The 21,284-nt window shown below is 34.2% G+C and overlaps 5 protein-coding genes across 5 annotated transcripts; 3 read left to right on the forward strand and 2 right to left on the reverse strand.

Annotated features, from left to right (window-relative positions):
- Positions 1-614: 614 nt before the first annotated feature.
- On the reverse strand, positions 615-4,726 carry LOC106638357 (no mitochondrial derivative). Its single transcript, XM_014351475.2, has 6 exons — positions 4,174-4,726; positions 3,771-4,019; positions 3,429-3,630; positions 3,159-3,355; positions 2,913-3,088; positions 615-2,842 (listed from the first exon to the last, which is right to left on the reverse strand). Exons 1-6 carry the CDS (start codon positions 4,327-4,329, stop codon positions 2,689-2,691), a joined length of 1,134 nt encoding a protein of 377 aa, XP_014206961.1. The 5' UTR covers positions 4,330-4,726; the 3' UTR covers positions 615-2,688.
- Positions 4,727-4,908: 182 nt separating this feature from the next.
- Positions 4,909-5,884, forward strand: LOC106638378 (mitochondrial import inner membrane translocase subunit TIM14). The gene is made up of 3 exons (XM_014351499.2): positions 4,909-5,015; positions 5,329-5,460; positions 5,540-5,884. The coding sequence occupies exons 1-3, from the start codon at positions 5,013-5,015 to the stop codon at positions 5,750-5,752; spliced, it is 348 nt and encodes a 115-aa protein (XP_014206985.2). The 5' UTR covers positions 4,909-5,012; the 3' UTR covers positions 5,753-5,884.
- Positions 5,885-6,922: 1,038 nt separating this feature from the next.
- LOC106638347 (growth hormone-regulated TBC protein 1) lies at positions 6,923-9,437 on the reverse strand. Its single transcript, XM_014351463.2, has 6 exons — positions 9,247-9,437; positions 8,665-8,866; positions 8,206-8,597; positions 8,021-8,129; positions 7,763-7,948; positions 6,923-7,678 (listed from the first exon to the last, which is right to left on the reverse strand). The coding sequence occupies exons 1-6, from the start codon at positions 9,309-9,311 to the stop codon at positions 7,592-7,594; spliced, it is 1,041 nt and encodes a 346-aa protein (XP_014206949.2). The 5' UTR covers positions 9,312-9,437; the 3' UTR covers positions 6,923-7,591.
- On the forward strand, positions 9,421-13,119 carry eIF2A (eukaryotic translation initiation factor 2A). The gene is made up of 10 exons (XM_014351460.2): positions 9,421-9,642; positions 10,115-10,378; positions 10,512-10,611; positions 10,676-10,851; positions 10,928-11,016; positions 11,083-11,233; positions 11,311-11,656; positions 11,721-11,884; positions 11,951-12,043; positions 12,135-13,119. Exons 1-10 carry the CDS (start codon positions 9,615-9,617, stop codon positions 12,473-12,475), a joined length of 1,752 nt encoding a protein of 583 aa, XP_014206946.2. The 5' UTR covers positions 9,421-9,614; the 3' UTR covers positions 12,476-13,119.
- Positions 13,120-13,604: 485 nt separating this feature from the next.
- On the forward strand, positions 13,605-21,187 carry LOC106638408 (uncharacterized). Its single transcript, XM_089593336.1, has 10 exons — positions 13,605-14,037; positions 14,162-14,347; positions 14,427-14,991; positions 15,070-15,957; positions 16,029-16,233; positions 16,311-16,663; positions 16,738-20,253; positions 20,339-20,523; positions 20,595-20,714; positions 20,806-21,187. Exons 1-10 carry the CDS (start codon positions 14,026-14,028, stop codon positions 21,076-21,078), a joined length of 6,303 nt encoding a protein of 2,100 aa, XP_089449462.1. The 5' UTR covers positions 13,605-14,025; the 3' UTR covers positions 21,079-21,187.
- Positions 21,188-21,284: the final 97 nt, after the last annotated feature.

Here is a 21,284-nt window from a genome sequence, read left to right on the forward strand (position 1 = left end):
TAATTTTAATTAAATTTTTTTTTAATTCTAGAATGACTTTATTAAAATTTTTAAGTAATTTTTTTAGTTGTATGAATTGTATAGTTAGTGGATCGTAATATTTATAATCGGTAGTATTATTTTGTGGAATTTGGATTGAAATTAAGACTATCTCCACCTAAATAATGAAATAATTTTTTATTATAAAATCGGAGCTGACAACATTTTACGATGATAGCAGAAGAAATTGTATAAAAAATAACATTTAACCTGAATAATCCCATTTAAAGAATTTTCAATGATAATTTAAATCGTGATGGTAATTTTCGGCGTGTGGACCTTTTTTTGTTAACATGATTAATTAAGACTTTTAATAAAAAAACAAATAAGAAAGAAAATATTTTGAGAAATGTGAGCTGTGCAACTGATTTAAATAAGTACTAGTGCATTTTGTGTATAATGCAGAAACATAATTTTTTTATAAAAATCAAAATTGTCTTACAACTTATCTATTTAGTCTATTTAATATTACAACATTTCATGTTATACATCTTACTTTGAGGGAAAACCATCAAACATCATTTATAGACATATTTTGATATTATTTTTTAAAATTGGGCATCATCACTGCCTTCTATATGTGATTTATCTTTTCTTTGTTTTTATCACTACTTATATTGAATAAGGGTATATAGCAATTTTCAGATAGTGTTAATGTAATTTTAAGAAATTAAACTAAAAAATTAAAAAGGAATAATTTTATTCATTCTACTGGTTAATATAATAATATTATTAGCCATAGTACTCTATAGGAAGTGCATGTCACAACTTCAAATTTCACTAATCAAAATTTTCCTAAGCCAGTAGTGACAATCTGTTGTGACACACTTGTGTTTTGCACCTAAAATTTTTTAGTGTTTCTTTGAAGTTAAAATACGATTTCGTCTATTACATTTATTACACTATACGATTCCGTATTTTATTTCATAGTTAAATTATGATTGACATTTTCATTTTTAAAAAACTCTAAAAAACTGTAAATGTCTTTCGCAGTACTAAAACCCCAAATTAGGTATTTCAGTTTTGTTTTAGTAAATTTTTTATGCAGTACATGACTGATCAATAATCTCAACATTATTACATGATAACAACATTAGAATGTATAAAATTGTTGTCAATTCGGTAGTCATGTGATTGGAGAAAAATATGCATATTGACAATTTAGCAGCCTCAGTTGAGGTACCGTTTTTCAAGTGGAGCGCAGGTTCAAATCCCGATTGGGTCGATTCAGAGTTTTTTCTGATTGGGATTCGTTCCCAAGACTAAGGATGATGGGTGGTTGGGTGGTGTGAGATTAGAGGTAAAAAAGGGATTCAAGGGATTCATTGGAAAAGTTGAGACAGAGGTCATGGATTTACTTAGATGCATGATGGGTTATAGAACACAAATGTAGAGTTTTCCTAAAAATCACTCAAGTAGTGCACGAAGAAAGATGTGATGAAAAAAAAAAAAAAATTGAATAAATAAATTATCATGATAAATATTAGCATTGATTTTGACAAAAACTACTATACACCCTTTTATTCATTACTGACTCAGACCAGTGCGTCATTATCATCTCAAGCCTCTATTTCTATATCAAAAACATGATTCACCAACTACGCATTTAATGTATTTCATTAATAATTATTTTTAATTAATTATTCTTGGTTAAAAATGTACAAGCTGCTAAAAATTATACTATTGACATTCTTATAGCAAAAAAAATTTAATCATAAAAATATACAATTATTAATTAGAAAACATTGAGTCAATACAACCATAATTGTATTATAATATACAAAAAAAAAATTATTTTGTAAGACTGTACAGTGATAGCTCATATGATGAAAAATGACCTTTTAATTACAAATCTATTTTTATAGAATCGTACTCCTTATTTAGTGATAAAAAATTATGTTTGAAAAGAGAGAGAGAGAGAAATGTATAAAAATCACAAGAATAGAAAACAAAATTTTTTGCAAAATATTGAATTAACTATTACATGTGTAATTGAAACTCTAAATATACAATCCAAAATGTTAAGTTGTTCAAAATGAGAAATCAAATATTTTATATTGTTTGCATGTACTTCCGAATACTGGACAATCGAAACGTGCCCTTAGAAAAGTATACTGGCAATTTAAACTGTCCCTTTTTGTTTACTTACTATCACAGCCCATGGTAAATTTAGATTTGTTAAAATTAAACTTACTAAGGGTTAACAATTATATCAACGTCTCTCTTGTACTACTAAAATTTTTAATCACTTTTGTTGGAGCAATCAATCCACGATTTTAATATTTGAAAACCTACTTCTATTTGATTCAATGAGAAAAATCACAAATAAAATATGTTTCAACAAACAAGTTGAGAATAAAAAAAACACTACATATATTTTTTCGTGATTTTTCTTTGATGATAGAGCGGTTTTATAACTTTTCAATTATGAAAATATTCATATTTAAATAAAAAAAGAAAAGACTAGTATTTTTTCATTACCAGAATCAATGCGTTACAGTTTGCCTCAGTTAACCATTGTTAGCTTTAATTTAAATTAGTATTCTTTGTTGTAACATTTACAAAAAACACTTGATTTTTTAACTATAAATTTGATTTTAAGGCAAAACCTACAGAACCACACTTATTTATACAATAACTCCCATTTCTTTAGTCCAAGTCTAATTTAGACATATTTAAGCTGCCTGTTTGTACTTTAGACGTTTTCATTTTTTTCAAAGAATTTAATAGATCGTCCATCGTAATTGGACGCACTGCATCGTGAAAAATATCCTCATCATTGCTTGTACCCGCACGCGAAGCACTAAAAATGAATAATACATTTTTTAAACATTGAATGAATTTTACAAAGTAAAAATAAAAAATTTACTCACTGAGAATTTCTTATGTAATCCCTAACACGATACACAGAAGCATTTCTACAAAGCTCCTGCAAGTCAGATCCTGAAAATCCATCAGTGATTCTTGCTAGATGAGCAATGTTTATATCTTCAGCAGTTGGTTCATTAACTAATATTAAATTCATTATTTGCGTTCGTTGTTGTTCATTCTAAAAAATATTATAAATTCTTGTGTCAAGTGAGAGTTAATGTTTTATAATACTTTGATAAAAATCTTACAGGCAAGCCAACATGAAAGGTTGCAGGCATTCTTCTGAGAATTGCTCTGTCTAAATCATGTGGTCTGTTTGTTGCTCCCATTACAATTACTGTACATGATGGGTCAGTTATCAAACCATCCCACAAGGACATGAATTGCGCTTTCATCATGGCAGTAGCTTCATGATCTTGTGAATTACGAGCTCTCAAAAAAGAATCTATCAACATAAGTCAATGCTGTGAGAAAGAATAAAATTGTTGATGTATTCTATAAAAATTTAAATAAATTACCTATTTCATCAATAAATATGATGCAAGGTTGCAGTTTGACTGCTAAAGAAAACACAGCTGCAGTGAGTTTCTGACTTTCTCCGTACCACTTATCAGTCAAAAGACTGAGATCTAAATTAATAAAACAAGTTTTAGCTTCTTTGGCTGTAGCCTTGGCAATCATAGTTTTGCCACATCCAGGAGGACCATGAAGTAAAACACCCTACAATATGATACATTACATTATTCAGAGTAAATTTTCGTCCCACATTTAAAGTAATGCTCTAATATATAAGTTTAAAACTAGTCTTTTTTGGACTTGTAGCGGAATAGTAAAAAATCATGTCTGATCTGTGTGAATACCTTTGGTGCTTGTGTCAACTGTGAATCTTCAAAGAGCTCTTTTCGTTGAATAGGTAATATCACCGTCTCTTGTAATTCCTGGATCACGTGTTCAAGACCAGCAATGTTTTCCCAAGAGACTTTGATATCCTTGGGATCCACCAAATGACTGGCAATCATCATCTCATAATCGGTGAGCTGCTCCAAATCTACGGTTCTCGTAAACGAAACTGCGTCATTCTTAGCCAGTTTCCTAAGCTGTTCCTCGGCCTGAAAAACACGACAAAACCCAAAACTCGTGCAAATTATGTAAAACCACACATGAACCAGGTTATAAGTGAATCGTTGGCAATAACGTATACACTACGTAAGGTCGCTGACGCAATACTTATGGGTTGCACAAGTCAATCGAAAACCTTTTTACCTTCTTTTTAGCCTTTCTTTTCTGCTTGTTGTTGGGATCGAGCTGGTTCATGATCCACTTCATGCTGAAGAAGCCGATGGCCGTGACGAAGGACAGCCTCGCCACGAGCATGAGAACCTCGTAGCGAGAGAAGCCTGGCCCATCGGTCACGTTCATCCTCGACTCTTGGTGTCGATTCTCCTCGAGCAAGAACGTACGCTCCGCACGGCTAAGCGATCGCGAGCAAACCTCGTGCGCTGAACTATAATCCTCTGCAGAGCTGGTGATATTATTTTGGATAATCGTCGCCGGCACTCATGCAGCTCTCCGAAAACGATGATAGAATAGTCACTATTATGATAAACGATCAAAAAATGCACATTTCACGCGCATAGTTTATTATAACTTTCGGACGCATTTTGACCTGAACAAATAAATTTCCCTTGGACTTTTAACCCTCTCTCGCGATTTTACCAACTTTTGATGGTATATATGTCGCAAATATGCCATGTAGGTTTGTTCAAAACTCAAAACCCTCTTTGGTTCGGTCCCGGTCATGCGGTCATGTGTATGTTTTGTGGGAAAAAGTATATCTATATAGTACAGAACTGAACCGAACCAGGACAAAACTTTGAAAAGGGGGGACCGGGGGAGTTTGAACGAACCTTAGGTTCTATATATATGCATGCAACCCTCTCTCGCGGCTGCGACCGTGCATGCGTCGGTGATGCGACGGCAAGCAGAATAGCAGAACAGAAAGCAGTAAAATAAGAAACGAAAGAGAGAGGGTCACGTTTGAATGTTGTTATTACATGAGTACATATTAGACATTTGTGTGTGACATTATTCGGTGACTAAATATGGTAATTATTAGTGATTTTATTTTTTTTTTCGTGGATTAAAAGAGTGTTTTTATTGTTCATCAACAGCCAAATATTTGTACATTCGACGTATATGCGCGAAAAATTATGTGTTTCAAAATGTAACCTCTAAATGATGCAACGATGGTTTACTTCTGTTTATGATTACTTGAGCAGAAAATGTATAAACTCAAGATGTAAAATTAAATGTTTATCAGTCGAGCTGCAATTGATTCTATTACTGTTCCATCAACTTACTTGTAATGACATTGTCCTTTGTGTACACTAGCAATAATCAGTTGTTTTTCTTTTGCAGACGTCTGCTATTATTGCTGGCTTAGGATTAGCGGCAGCTGGATTCGCAGGTCGTTACATTTTAAAACAAATGCCCACGTTATCCCAGAAAATGGCAGACGCTGTCAAAAGCATGCCAAAGCTGGATTCACAAGTATATCAATTTTATCATCAAGATTAATATTACCAACTTCCATGAGATCTCATTTTTTACGTTATTAATAAATTTGCAGAGTTTGGCAAACAGTAAATATTACAGAGGAGGTTTTGAACAAAAAATGACACGGAGAGAGGCATCCCTTGTATTGGGTGTATCACCTACTGCTCCCAAATCAAAAGTAAAAGAACAATTTAAAAAAGTCATAACTGCAAATCATCCAGATCGTGGTGGTTCACCATATCTGGCTGCTAAAATTAACGAGGCAAAGGATTTACTTGAAAAATGATGAACTATTTTAGATAGATTGATAAATTTATTTGTTATGCTACTCAAATGATTAAAACTTTGTAAAATAAAAATTGTAAATATTGTATTTGTAAATAATAATAGACAACAATTACTTTAATAAATATTGAAACAAAACGAGCATACTAGTATACTAGTAGAAAATTTTTCTGTTTCATTACTTATACGATTTTTTTTTATAAGTTTTTATTGGACACTATCAATTGGGATAGCTCCTACCACTGTCCACGCGAAAAGTACCAGTAGTTTCAGTTCCGGTTCTCGAATTTTTGTGTTTAAGGCTGAAAGAGAAAAAAATGCTACAGTGGTGGTTATACAGTAGCTATCCGTACACTGTTTCCAATTAGCATAAAAATTGTACTTACGCCGTCGTCGAGTGCTGCGAGGCATCTGCCATCAGACTTGGCTGTAGATCTGAAAAATTTTGTAAATGTTAGGTAAAAGCTGGTTAATAAAGAAGGAAAATAATGAAAAATATATATACATATATATATTTTTATATTGCCAGAATCGGCAGTAAAGTCGCAAGTTTGATGGAATATTTTCCCGACAGCGACTTGAAGAGGCAAAAACCGACGTACCGAGCGACCAGGTTTTGACTGACCTACTACCGAGATGTCGTCTACCGCTGTTGCGCACCAAATTTCTGTCCAGATTGAAGTTTGATCGAAAAATACGGTCCCGAAGAATCTCAAAGTACGTGCGGTAAAATAACGATTGATTTTTTAATTTACTTTAGTAAGTGAAGTACATTTATGATTTTTTTTTCTTGCAGATTTACAATTCGGACGAGTATCGGTCCACACAACTCTGTGCAGTATGCTCGCAGTAAATGAATGTTGGCACAGGACGAGACAGTCGGAGAAACTAATGTCTAAACTACATCGTCAAAGATGGAAAAAAATTAAGTGCACAAAGTTCTGGAACAGGGATAAGGTCTCGGTGAAAAATATTCAAAACGCCATAATCGCCTGCGATCTGCGAAATGGACTCAAAGACATCCTGCACCCTGAAAACTTTAAGCGTCCACGGTAAGCATCTGCAGTCACCAAGCAATAGAAGAGACAAATACTCGAGCAGTATGACCAAGTAAATATTTCCTATTTTTTTTTTTTTTTTTTTTTTCCTTCTTTATTAACCAGCTTTTAATTTAACACTTACAAAATTTCTTTCAGATCCACAGCCAATCAGTCTGCTACCAGATGCCTCGTGACACTCGACTACTTACGTCGGTACAATTTTTATGCTAATTGGATACAGTGTACGGGTTGCCACTGTACGACCACCACTGTAGCATTTTTTTTTTCAGCCTTAAGCACAAAAATCCGAGTACCGGAACTGACAACTGAGTTGTCGAGTAACGAGTACTGAAACTACTGCCACTCTTCGCGTAGACACTGTGGTAGGAGCCATATGTCGGTCAGCAAGGGACGTTCAAAGCCAACCCCAATGGCAACACCACTGGAAACGCCGCAATTAAATTCCCTAGACCACTTTTATATCTGATCTACATATATTTACTATATATAGCTTTATTCAAACAACGAAATAAAAATGTACCTATTGAGAATCATAAAATTTATCGGCTCCGCGATTAACATCTTAAACCATCTAATTACAATTAACAACTTTAAAATACCTGTACCTAAAATTACAAACATGAATATCTTGTAAAGACATTTTAACAATTTTTATGTTATAAATAGCACATTTAAATAGGAAACACGGTAAAACTGTATCAAACTATGTAAAAAGTATAACAAAATTATTATTAAGTTGACTAGAGGCTGTCAGTGGATAAAGTTTCTTAAACTTAACGTTATCTTTCGGCTTGAATTTGTTCTATTCTAGCTCGCAGCTTTATTATCGTGTTGTTTGGTAGAGAGCCAGGAACTTTGAATATGCTCTAGAAGTTTTTTTTATTTTAATAATTAATCATTAGAAATTTTTCGGTGTTACTTTAAAATTACTTGTGAGTTAAATGAAGTACCTGCATAAAATCATGGCATTGAAGAGCAATTCTATCCTTAGTGATTATTTTGAAACACTCTGCTAAGTCAGCAAAGTCCTTGCAAGCAAGAAGCTTCTCTTTATTTCTTTTGATCAATGTTAAAGCAACTCTAAAAATTACTTTACTGCCTTCATAAAAAATACAGTCCCAAATTCTTAAAGTTGTCTATGATTAAAACAGTGAATTAAATTGTATAAATTAAACGTTGAAAAAAAGGATTATGAAAATTGTACCTACTTCGGTGGGCAAAATATCTACAAAAAGACAAATCAACCACTTGGTCACTATGACAGCCCATGGAAGTCCGATTCTTGTCACATGTTGAAATACTTCTGGTTCTTTATATCTGAAGTGTTAACATTTCATATTTTATCAATTAAACCAAAGAGACGACTTCAAAATAAACAAAATTAAAGAATTACCTTACAAGTTCAGCCAAAACATCTATATCTATGCACAGTCCTTTCATGGTAGGAGTGTAATACTCGGGTAAAATTTTTTCTATCAATACTTTTAACAACCAAAATGCCGTTTCCTCGCATTTTGTTACCAATAATAATAGGCCAGCTATATAATTTAAGCCTTGACAATATCCGACTTTTTGGTTTTGATGTGCAAAGGCTAACAGAATATTAAACAATTGACGCTGATGACGATCTGTATTGTTGAAAAATATGTTGTCAGGAAAGGTTCGTGGAAGATCTGTTTTTATAATATCACTAATTTGTTGGTCATGAGTATCACTTAGTATCTGTTGATATAAATTTGGAGATTTATTTCTTAATTCTTCTCCACCACTTACAGAAAGCCATACCTGTAATAATATTTGAATGTAGAATTGATTGTATATTTGGATGTAGAAATATCTCAACAAAACTCACCATTCCTCTATGTTCACTAGGAACACCCTTGCGGACGTATCTTTTTATTGTAATACTGCGTTGCACTGATTTGCCTTCCCCAATTATTTCAGCCCATTTCTTAGCTCTTTTGGCAAGTACCTTCAAGTATTCAGACATAAACTCTTCGTACGATTCATAATTAAAATTTTCGGGTCGCTCAAATCCATATTCGTCTACTTTACTGAAAGTCGAATACATTTTTCACAACTAAAACCATATTCGTTAGCACAAAAAGCTGTACATTAACATCACTCTCAAATGAAACAACGACAACCACGGTAGTACTACGAGGTAAATTGAATACTTTTTCAGTAGCCAAGCTCATTGCCTTTATGAGTCAAGTAACAAACGTTTCGCGGCCAGAAATCAAAAACAAACGTGACCAATTGTTCGATTCATTCTTCAACCTCGTGCGTGCTCGAATGAACAAAACATGTGAGGGATGTGCACACACTGATCATCAATTACCTTATCAGTACGTACACACTTAACAAAAAAACACTCCAAGCAAAGTTTGAATTTTTTACAACGTTATATCTATACACGTTTGTATTTATTTACCTAAAGCTGGCCATATCATGAAAATTTGGCATGAATATATAAATAACGCGGATGTAGCGTGTCATGTGTTGCGTTCTAAATCGTTGATTTGTTGTGCTAAGGTTTTATGTATAGAAAAAAATCGATTGTAGTGAATCACAATGTGATAAATAAAGTGATAAGAATTAAAAGAATACGTAATGTTAGGTTAGGCAAACAATTGGAACCACATATATACATATATATATGGGTCAGCGTATAGGTTATATATCCCCGCGTCGCGGATCACGGCGTGTTTCGCCTTTTAAATCGAATCGATTGAGTTCAACGCCACTCTCCAACTTTCCATAAGTACACCACATGGTTAGGAAAACCCAAGAGAGGATAAAATGGCGTTCACCATACCTTGTCTAGCTGGTAAGTTATTTTCATTATTACGGTAGATAGCTATCTTATAATTTGTTCAACAACACTTGAACAATCTTCATGTGTTAGGCAATTATTTTACTTGCATTGAACATGCCAGCTGCGATTTTCGGCTTTCAAAAATGTTCTACTTTACTACAATAGTAATAGCAAGTACACGCGGATTTTGATCGTCGATGATTAATCAATCATCTAGTGCCCTTGTATGGTTTTCTATTAGGTATCGTATTTGAGTGTTTTAATTTGCACCTGATTAAAATTTACTATTTGTATTTGTTCACTAAGGTTATGAAATAATGAAAAAAAAAAAAAAAATTCGATTGTTAAAATCAGTTTCGCACAACATATGTACAAGACAGATGGAATTATAAGTGTTGTAGTTTTTTATTTTGTATGTTTATACATTGTTGTGAATCTCAGACTTCATTGGTTGTAAAAAAATAATAAATACTTTTTCTTCCAGTCAGAGGTTCTACTGGCATCGGCATATCACAGGGTCCACCAACCTATGATGCTGTCTCATCTTTTCGCAAAGATGATAGCAAGAATTGCAAGGCCATGGCCTTCAGTCACAAAGGCAAGTATTTTGCCTGGATCAATGGGATGGTGGTCAAAGTTGTGCTTTGTGAAACATGGCAGGTTGTGGCCACCATCGACAGACCCAAAGTTCAAGCACTTGAATTTTCCCCTCAAGATACTTACCTCATGACGTGGGAACCTTTCGTTGGTAAGTAAAACGATTTAATTATTTTTTTCATCTAAAATATCCATTTAGTAAAACCAATTTTGCGTTGTGTTATACAACCTTTGTACCTAATTTGCACTTCCAGAAATGTGCTTAAATAATTATATACTTGTAGTTTCTCCAGCAAATCAACAAAGTACCCCTAATCTCTGTTTTTGGGATCCCAAAAGTGGAAACTTGGTAAAAAGTTTTGTTCACAAAAAACAAACAGATTGGTAAGATTTAACATGTTTTCCCACAAATAAAGTTGCAAAATATTTAGATAAAATGAATTTTTAGGGAACCAGAGTGGTCAAAAGATGAAAAAGTTTGCGGAATGTTGATTAATAACGATGTGGTGCTTTATGAAAACTCCAATTTCGATAAAATTTTGCATAGGATAAATATGGCTAAAATTGGAAGATTTAGCATAGCTCCAAGTACTGCCCCATATCATGTAGCGTGTCATATGCCGGGTAAGATTTTCCTCCAAATAAATATGTTTAATTAATATATTTTTGCTGTGATTTCAATTTATAATAATTTTTGTAGGAAAATCTGGTCAACCATCTTTTGGTAGATTATTTCAATATCCTAAATTCCAAGCAAGTCAACCAATAGCAAATAAAAGTTTCTTTCAGGTAATTATCTTCTTTTTCCTTAGCAAAACTGTATCAATTGTAAATAACAAAAATTTTACTCATTAGGATGATAGGGTTGATTTTTACTGGAATAAACACGGCACTAGTGTACTATTACTTAGTAGTGCAGAAGTTGATAAAACTGGTTCAAGTTATTATGGCAAACAAACTCTTCACTATCTAGACACAAAAGGCCAAACTGCTTTAGTAACACTGGGTAAGATAATCATTGACTTTACTTTCTTAATTAGCCCATTAACTTATTATCAGTTGAAAAATAATTAAAATTTTTAGGCAAAGAGGGTCCCATTCACGCAGTACAGTGGTCCCCTAAACAGACTGAATTTTTAGCTATATATGGTTTCATGCCTTCAAAAGCAACATTATTCAACATGAAATGTGAACCAGTATTTGAATTTGGAACAAAGCATCGAAACACTATTTGTTTTAATCCGTTTGGCAATATTATGATTTTAACTGGTTTTGGCAACTTGAGAGGTGGAGTAGAATTATGGGATATGGAGAAAAGAAAGCTTATTGCAACTTCGGATGCTCCTGATAGTACTCTTTTGGAATGGTCACCTGATGGTGAACATTATATGACTGCAACTACGGCTCCGCGACTTAGAATGAGCAATGGGTTAGTAAATTCAAGCCTTTTAAAATTATGTTGAAAAAATGTTTACATTACAATTTCATTTCAGATTTAAAATTTTCCATTACACTGGAACGTTATTGTATGAAAGACCTTGGAATAAACAAGAAGAGTTGTGGCAAGTGTCGTGGCAAAAGTTTCCTGAAGGTACTTTTAAGGAAAAGCCGATTAGTTATAAGGCAGTTGAGGGTATCGCACCTAGTCAACCTCAAGGTGACTTTTTTCATTACAATCAAATTACGTGAGTTATCCTTGTTACATGAATTTTTCTTTGTTCAGCATCTAAACAAGTTTATCGCCCTCCATCTGCTCGAGGCCAGCCATCTACTTTCAAATTACACGATGAACTAGATGATCCAAAACCAACTGAGTGTAAGGATATGAAATCCCAATTTACATCATATATTTTGAATAATTTTTTTTTTAATGCCCAATTTTTTAATTTAAAATTAACAATTTTCAGCGAATCTATCAAAGAATGCATTAAAAATTAAGAAAAAACGCGAAGCCAAGAAAGCTAAAAAGGAACTAGAAGCTGCTCAAAGTCAAACGCTAAGTAGTTCTGTAGCTGAAAACGGTCAAACTAATAATCCTACGCCTAAAGTTAGCAGCGTAATAACGAATTTTGAGCTTAGCGAGGATCCCGAGATAAATAAGAAAATGAAGAAAATCAAGCAAAAACTTGAACAAATCTCTAAACTCAAAGAACAACAAGCTCAAGGTAAACAATTAGAAATCAATCAGCTGGATAAAATTAAAAAGGAATCAGAACTTCTGAAAGAACTCGAACAATTGGTTTTGTGATGTTGCTAAACAATTTTAAGACAATATCAGGTGGTTGTTAATAATCAGTAATAACTTGGGCCAGATACATTGCCGTGATGGATAAAACTTATGCATGAATGATTCGTGATCTGTGATTGCTGATGAAACTTGGTGCACAAAAAAAGTTAATTTGTAGTGATGTTGAATTCTTATAAATCGATGTAAATGAGTTGTCAAAAAAACGAACGTAATTTTTAGGATTCATAAAAATGAATAAAAAAAAACATGCAATTTCTCTTCCAAAAATAAAACTTATGTGTCATCGTGCATTTGGTGGCATTTCAAGTGTAGCCCGGCACAACTGTAAAATTTGCTACATGTGAAAAATCTTGTTCCTGCGAACACATTTATTGTACATACATTCATCCCACTGTGTTCATTCGTAATAATATCAACACTATTTTCATATTGTTGATGCTATTTCTATGGGAATTTCTGAAGCATCCAAGAGATCTCTTGTTTAACTGGTGCTTCTGAATTTTTGTCTCTCTTTTCTTACATTGTGGGTTTTTTCTTGAATGTAGTTTATTTTAGTTTTGGAATAAGAGTGGCAGTTATTTTTCTGCAATTGTACAGAATCAATTAATCCAGATAACAATATTGAAAAAACAATTTGAAATAAATCAACCTATTATTAAAAAGAGATTTTTTCAAAACTTCATTTATAATAATTCGTTTCATTTTTATATTTCCTTGTTCCTACTTCAAAATTTTTTTCTCAACCGTTACTTTTTAATTTTAATCAAGTAATTTACATGGACAAAACAGCCTAAGAAGTCTTAATTAAGAAAGTTAGATGGTTGTATGTCGTTTTTAAAATTTACTTTTACGATCCTAAAAACTATAAAGAAAAAAAAAAAAAAAAAAAAATTGAGATGTTAGATCAAAAGTATATAGGTTTTTTTTTATTTATTTAATAGAAGTATGTATAAAAAAGAAAAAAAAATGATATAAGGTACAAAAAAAAACTAAAAGAAAAATAAGAGATGTTAGATCTCGAATCTCGATCGAGGTATTCTCGAAATAGAACCTCTCCCCTGTGCGCCTCTTACGGCGTACACCGAAAATAATTTAATTTCAAATAATAAACGTGTAACCGAAGCGACAACAACGGAATTACGTAGCCGCACATAACGTCAGTGTAGTGTCGTCCTTGTGTTTTGAGTTTTTGGACAGCAGAATAAATGTTTATTAATGCTATATGGATTCTGTTATTTTTCGTAAATTGTCCTGGTGACAGGATGCGTCCATCAACAACGTAAAATAACATTTACCGCAGCTGCGGTCCTACTTACTCACCAGTCACCAAAGGCACCAATACTACCCGTCCTCTGGTGCACAAGTTGGGACACATCTTGGTCACTTTTTATTTTGTTTATTTAAAGACTCGTAAGGATCGAGAAATTTAATCGGATTATCTACTCACCACAGTTTGGACTTGTAACGATTGTTGTTTCACAGAGTCTAAGTTTTATGTGTTGATTTTTTTTTTTGCTGGAAAAAGCAGTCGTTCTTCAAAGTGTGTAAAAATGTTTTTTGAGGTAAAACTCTTACTTACTATAATGTCAATGTTACACCGTGTTAAGCTAACTTTGACAAAGACATCACATATCAACTTTTTAACAACCAATTTGAATATTGATTTTCATTCTTAATTGTTATTAGATTACGGTAACGCCTGAAGCAAAGAAGATACGAGAACCCATTAGCCAAAAGACTACAGAAAGTAACAATTACAGTTTGTTACTAGCGCCTTTTCAACCTTCAACTAAAATTAAGTTTGATGCTCGGATCAACACTTCCGTCGAATGCAGCTTAACTTTGAAAAATTCCAATGATCGTACACTCACTGTAAGTACTATTACATTGTTATTTTACGTTCTAGGAGAAAAACTTTGACATCAAAGAAAATGTGTTTTCCATCGCACAGGTGTCTCTCACGAAACTTCCACCAGAAGAACGATGTGTAAGTTTTAGTGAGACAAATTGGACTATTGAGGGGCGTAGTGACGTTACTTTGAATATATCCTGGAAACCTAAAGAAGCAGGCAGCTGGAGAGATGTTTTATATTTGGTAGACAGACAAAATAAGTACGAAATACATCTCAATTTAACTTGTACAGATCCTCGCAAAAAAGCACCTAAACGGGATGGAAGACCTATGAGACAACATAATCCATATGCACGTCCAAAAGCTATTGATTCAAAGAAACAGATTAAATCTAAAAGTACAGTTCGAGCTGAACTCAAGAGAACTAGACCAATAGTTGATAAGATAGCAGATAAGGAAAATATTTCCCATAATGTCAACACAAATTGGATGTTGGATCAAGCTCGGTTAAAAAAGCAGAAAACAGAGCTAACACCAAAAGCACCATTAGATTTCTCTGAATTTCTGGACTCATCTACTTTTAAGTTTACTCCTGTGAAATCAAATTTAACAAATTTTGGATCTAGTGCAGCGCAAGAAGCTAATGTATTCACTCCTAATCATGGTAAGTTAAGCTCGAGCTTGTGCATAAGAAAAGAAACTTCATTGTAAATTACTCTGAAAATTTTTTTGTATATTTTAGATTTTACGAAAGTTGGTAAGACTTGGACCAAGGCACAAGAAATATTAGACGATAAAATTAAAGTTACAAATATAAGAAAAGAGACATATGTGACAGTACCCAGATATTTAAATTTAGAAGACTTTCAAAATGATAATCGTAATGGCAAAAGCGATGATTCATTTTCACCTAAATCAGAATTTAAAAAACCTCAGTCGGAAATGTCTAAGCTGTTTGATGATATTAAACTAACTCCTCTTAAACCTTCGATTACATTCAATGACGAAAAAATAATTTTTTCGCCAAATCATTGTTCTACAGCAACTAAAGTACATAAGAAATCGTTGCCGGAACACGTTCCAAACATTCAAGTGAACAAAAACATAACGTTTAATATTGATGATTGTGATGGAAACATTACTTATCAGTTGCCCACTTCTCCAACTAAAAATTACCTCAAGCCCACGTGTCTTGCTAAATCTTTCGGTACTAATATGGATATCGAATTTTCAACTCCTCTTCAAATAAAAAATTCCAATAAAATAAATGAAACCACGAGATTCAGTATTAATTTTTCAAAAAGCCAAATTGATTTTGGTAGTGCCAAGGATTGTTTGGAAGCAGACTTATGGGTGAAGTCAAGAAATGATTCGCTGTCGCCAGTCAAAAGTTTAATGCATTCAACTTTGGATAGTATAACAGAAGAGGATATTAACGATAATGGACAAAATCACGAACAATTAAAACCAGAAAAAGCAGTTTTCATTGAAATTTCTCCCCCAAAATGTACAAAGAGAAAATCGCCAATGAAAAGATTATCTTCTGCAAAGAAAAATAAACTTTTAAAAGAAAAGAATATCTTTGATGCAGTCAAGTCAAAGAAGAAACTGATTACTGAAGCCATTAAAAGTAAGTCATTTGATTACCATCCTCACAAATTATTGATAAAAAATTAAATTTACATCGTTTTTATTTATTAGAAAACAAAAGTATGGATATACCTGGCGTACGGATATCGAAGCTTAATTTATCAGAGTTACATGTAGATAAACATAAAAATGTAACATTCAAAAAGCAGCCAAAAGAAGTTGCCGTGAAGTATCACAATCCTAATGACTTTTTAACTGTGTTTTGTAATCCAGACCCATTTGGTCCTAATATGACTAGTGATCCATTTCTTGCCAAGTACTTGATAACTCACTATTTAAAATATTTCTTCTTAATTGTATAATAAAAAATTAATTATTTTTTTTTTTAAATAGCTCGTGTTACTATGATGACAGATGGGTATTCATGCAAGAAGTAGAATTTAAAAAGTGGTTCAACATGATATTGTCACCTCCTGAGCAATTAACAACTGACATTGACTCAGCAATAATAGATATCGGCAAGGTTTGGCAGTCATGTAGAGCAAAGGATGATGTTGCTTTAGCGGAAACCAAGGAGTCAGTATCTGCCAGATACCACACCAACATGAGATTGAATGCTTTGCGCAAGGCTGCATGCACCATGTATCGTAGTGCGGACGTAATCAATGTCCTCTCAAAACTTACTATTGCTCTTGAAAAAGAGATTCTAACTGTGAGAATTGACAAAGATCCACATCGTGATATTGGTATGTGTTTTAATACATCATTCTCAAGTATTTAGTTAATGTTTAGCTAATAATATTATTCTAATTTTTAATAGGTTTGCAAAAAATCATCCTTGAGTTATTTATCAGTTATAATCCTCTTTGGTTGAGAATAGGTCTAGAAACAGTTTACGGAGAAACAATTCCTCTTCAATCAAATAACGACATGATAGGTCTTTCGAGATTTCTTCTAAATCGATTTTTCTCTGATCCCTTCATCGTCAAGCAACACTCTTCTCAGGCACATCCTACCATCAGATTAAAATCTTTTCAAGCTGTGATGAACAAATTTGTACTCAAGAAATTTTTGTTCTTAGTTTATTTCTTGGATCATGCCAAAAAGAATAAACTCATAGGTCACGATCCGTGTTTATTCCACAAAAAAGCACCATTCAAAGACAGCAGATCGATTTTGTTAACTTTTTCTCGGGAACTTCTCAGTGGGATCGGTGACATAACAAAAATCTTGCGTAATTACAATTACGTGGTTTCATATAAGCAAAATGTCTTGGACGAGTACGATTATGCCGTAAAGACTTTAAGCACAGACTTAAGGGATGGGGTGAGACTCTGTAGAGTCGTCGAATTGATGACTGGACAGAAAAACCTGACAAGCCAGTGCAGAGTACCAGCTATATCACGCCTGCAGAAAGTTCACAATGTCAAAGTTGCCCTCACCACGATTAAAGAGGCTGGCTACTCTATTGCGGGAGACATCGATGCTAACAGTATCGCCGATGGCCACAGAGAAAAAACTTTGTCCCTCCTCTGGCAACTGATTTACAAGTTTCAAGCCATTAGGTATGAAAAGGCTGCAAAAACGATACAAAGTTGGTGGAAATCGAAGCTATGGTATGTCTACATGAAGAAAATGGTGAAGAAAAGGAAGTACGATGCAGCTTCAGTCATTCAACGATCCTGGAAGTGTCTCGTAGCCAAGAGAAAATTACGCTCACTCAAAGAAGAATACGTACGCGAATTGCAAAGGAAAAACAAAGCCGCCAGTAAAATACAAATGTATTGGAGGTTGAAGAAGGAGGCCGAGAAACAGCAAAAGCAATACCAACGCATAAAACTGTCCGCGGTAAAGATTCAAAAGTGGTGGACCAGAATACGCACGACAGAGCCCTACATCAAGGAGTTTAGAAAACAGCGTCAACTCGTCGTAAAATTGCAACGACGCTGGCGTGCCAAGCAGATCATGAAGCGCGAGAGAAATATTTTTTTCCAACTGAAGTTGAGCGCCATTAAAATCCAGAGACGCTGGAGAGCTCGTTGCCTCGGTGAACAGGCGGTCAAAGATTATCAGAAAAAAAGAAACGCGATCATTTTCGTGCAAAGAAAGTGGCGTGCAACGTTGTTGATGAAAAAAGAACGCCAAGTTGTCTTGAAAAAACTACGGGCGATTCGATGCGTTCAAGAACGGTGGAGGCAATATTTGATTGCAAAGAGGGACCGAAATAACTTTATCGCCATAAAAAACGCCGTCCGAACAATTGAAAAAGCTTGGATCGCCAGACACACCGAAACTGAAGAAAGAAAATGCTTCCTCTTGCAAAAGAGTAGTACCACTGTGATTCAGAGATCGTGGAGAAACTATCGAGCCACCAAAGAAGATGTTTTAAGTTATAAAAGTAAGAAACAGGCCTGCATTAAAATACAATCTTGGTGGCGATGCGTTTCAGCATCAAAGGAGTACAGGAAGAAGCGCTCGAGCTGCGTAAAAATTCAGAGGTGGTACAGAAGTATTACTCTGGGCAGGGTGGAAAGAATCCGGTACCTGGCTGTCAAAAATTCTGCTGTTGCAGTGCAGAAGAATTGGAAAATGATTTTGACCAGAAGAGATTACAGGAGCAAAAAGTCTGCTGTATTAAAAATCGAATCATGGTACGAAAATCTTATCACTTCGCGAAGAGTGAGAAAACAGTACCTAAAAACAAAGGCAGCAGTTAAAACGATCGAAACCTGTTGGCTGAGACTGAAACACGCAAGGCAAACTAGATCTCAATACTTAAAATTGAAGGAGGCAGCTATCACCGTTCAGCGGAGATGGAGAGCTCAGATAGCTATGAAGGAAAATCGCCAAAGGTATCTGAAGATGAAGCAATCCGCAGTGAAAATTCAATCTTGGCGGAGAATGTCTGTGGCACAGAAACGCTATCGTGAAATGAAGACTGCAGTGAAGACTATCGAAGTTTGGCGTCAACGGTTGGTAAAAACGCGAGAAGTCAGAGCTCGATATTTAAAAATGAAGGCAACAGCCATTGTCGTTCAACAAAGATGGAGAGCTCAGATAGCTATGAAGGAAAATCGCCAAAGGTATCTGAAGATGAAGCAATCCGCAGTGAAAATTCAATCTTGGCGGAGAATGTCTGTGGCACAGAAACGCTATCGTGAAATGAAGACTGCAGTGAAGACTATCGAAGTTTGGCGTCAACGGTTGGTAAAAACGCGAGAAGTCAGAGCTCGATATTTAAAAATGAAGGCAACAGCCATTGTCCTTCAACAAAAATGGAGAGCTCAAATAGCTATGAAGGAAAATCGCCAACGGTATCGGAAAATAAAGCAATCTGCTGTAAAAGTTCAGTCTTGGTGGCGAATGATTTCAGAAAAGCAGCGTTACAAGGAGCTGGTCAGAAGAAAGAATGCAGCTGTTGTCTTTCAGCGCAGATGGAGAGCGTTGAAATGCGGAAGACAGGCGCGGAAAATTTTCGTAAAACAAAGGTCCTCTATAATCTTCGTGCAGAGAAAGTGGCGAGCGATTATTACCGCCAGAGCAGAGAGAAGGAAATTCTTGTCAAAGAGACAGTCAGTTGTTGTTATACAAAAGCACTGGAGGCGGTTTACCGCAGAGAGAGACTTCAAGAGGATCAAAAATGCAGTTTCGATGATAGAAAACTGGAGAAGGTGTTGTTTACAGGGAAGACAAGCTCGCGCAGAGTTCCTCAAACTAAAAATGACTGTTGTGACGCTACAGCGATTTCTGAGGACGAAGAAACAAGTCAAAGAGTATAAAAGACAACGGAATGCTGTGATAAAAGTCCAAAACTTTTGGAAATCGATACTAAAAATGAGGGAATGTAAGAGAGAGTACGAGAAGCAAAAAATGGCATGTATTGTGATACAGAGACGTTATCGCGCGAGAAATCTTGCGATAGAAGCAAGGAAAGATTATCAACGTCAACTTTTAGCAATAGTTACTGTCCAGAGATGGTGGAAAAACATTTTGCGTTTGAGAATGTTGAAGGTCCTACGAGAAAAGCAAAAGTTAGCGGTTATTTTGATAGAAAAGTGGTGGCTTTACGTGCTTGAACAGCGACGGATTCGCGAAATTGAAAAAGCGAGGCTCTTACGTTGGCACAATGCGTGTGTCAAAATTCAAGCTGTTTGGAGAGGATACAAAGTTCGTCAAGCTGCCAGCAAGAAATTGTCGATATTACGTGAAAGAGCAAGAAGCGCAGCCAAGGCTGCTGTTCCATCTGCCACTCTGGCCTCGCGATTGCAAGAAAACATTGAAATTTTCAAATTAGCTTCCAACATAGGGCAACTGTCAGTTTGCTTATCTTCTTTGGGTAATTTTTTTCCCCTTTTTCAATCGGTATGAAAATTAAAGTACTTTAATACATTTTTTTTATTAACGTTGTATTCATGTTTTAGATGTTATTACTCAATTATCACCAAACGCATGTATAAATGTTTGTAAGCTCAAGTTGGTATCCAGATTGTACGGAATATTGAATCAAGCAAACAGATCTATACCTTGGCTAGATATATGCTTGAAAGATATAAGCATTTTATTGACTTTAGCCAAATTCGGCCCAACGAAGCCGTATGTTCTAGAAGTGAGTAATATACAGTTATATCGATAATTTTATCAATGTACAAACATTACCAAAACATTATTTTTTCATAGGAAGGAAATGTTGAGGTTCTAGCGAGATTACTAAATATTTCATCTGATAAAAAAGAAGATCTATTTTTACATACTGCAACGTTAATCTGGGTTTTGACAGAAGATGAAGACTATGCTGAGGTAAAGTGATACGAAATTCTCGTAAAATATATATATTTTTTTTTCCTAAAGTTGAACCCAGAAAATAAATATAATACATTATCGATTTTAGGCTGTAAAACAATGTTCCCGAACAAAATATTTATTGAGCTCTCTTTACATGTCGATTAATAAAAAAATAACCAAAAGTACATTGAGCATGTCGAAATGCAAAGGAGAAAATTCCATGCCGAGTCTTAAACCTAATTGGGGATTGAATCACAAGCGTCCGCGGGTCTTTGGTAATGTTTCTCAAGCCATTACGTCGATTGCATTACGTTTAAATATTTTAAACGTTTTCCCTCAAACTAATGAAATACATCGTTCATTTAATTTTAGTATGTAAACGTATTTTTAAATAACTGATAAAAAGAAATTAATAACTAACAATTCTTATTTTTTTAATGTTGAACTTTTTTATGAAGTTGACACGAAATTTTGTTACATTAATCAAATGTGTACTGCAAGTGGTAGATTGCATGTGTTTTTGTTTATAAATGATTAATAAATAATAGTTTTGAAAATATTTTCTGTCTACGATTTTAAATAATA

Source organism: Copidosoma floridanum, unplaced genomic scaffold (genome assembly GCF_036245765.1).
Source record: "Copidosoma floridanum isolate Cflo_tuat_1 unplaced genomic scaffold, Cflo_Japanese_pri ptg000019l, whole genome shotgun sequence".
Classification (NCBI taxonomy): domain Eukaryota; kingdom Metazoa; phylum Arthropoda; class Insecta; order Hymenoptera; family Encyrtidae; genus Copidosoma; species Copidosoma floridanum.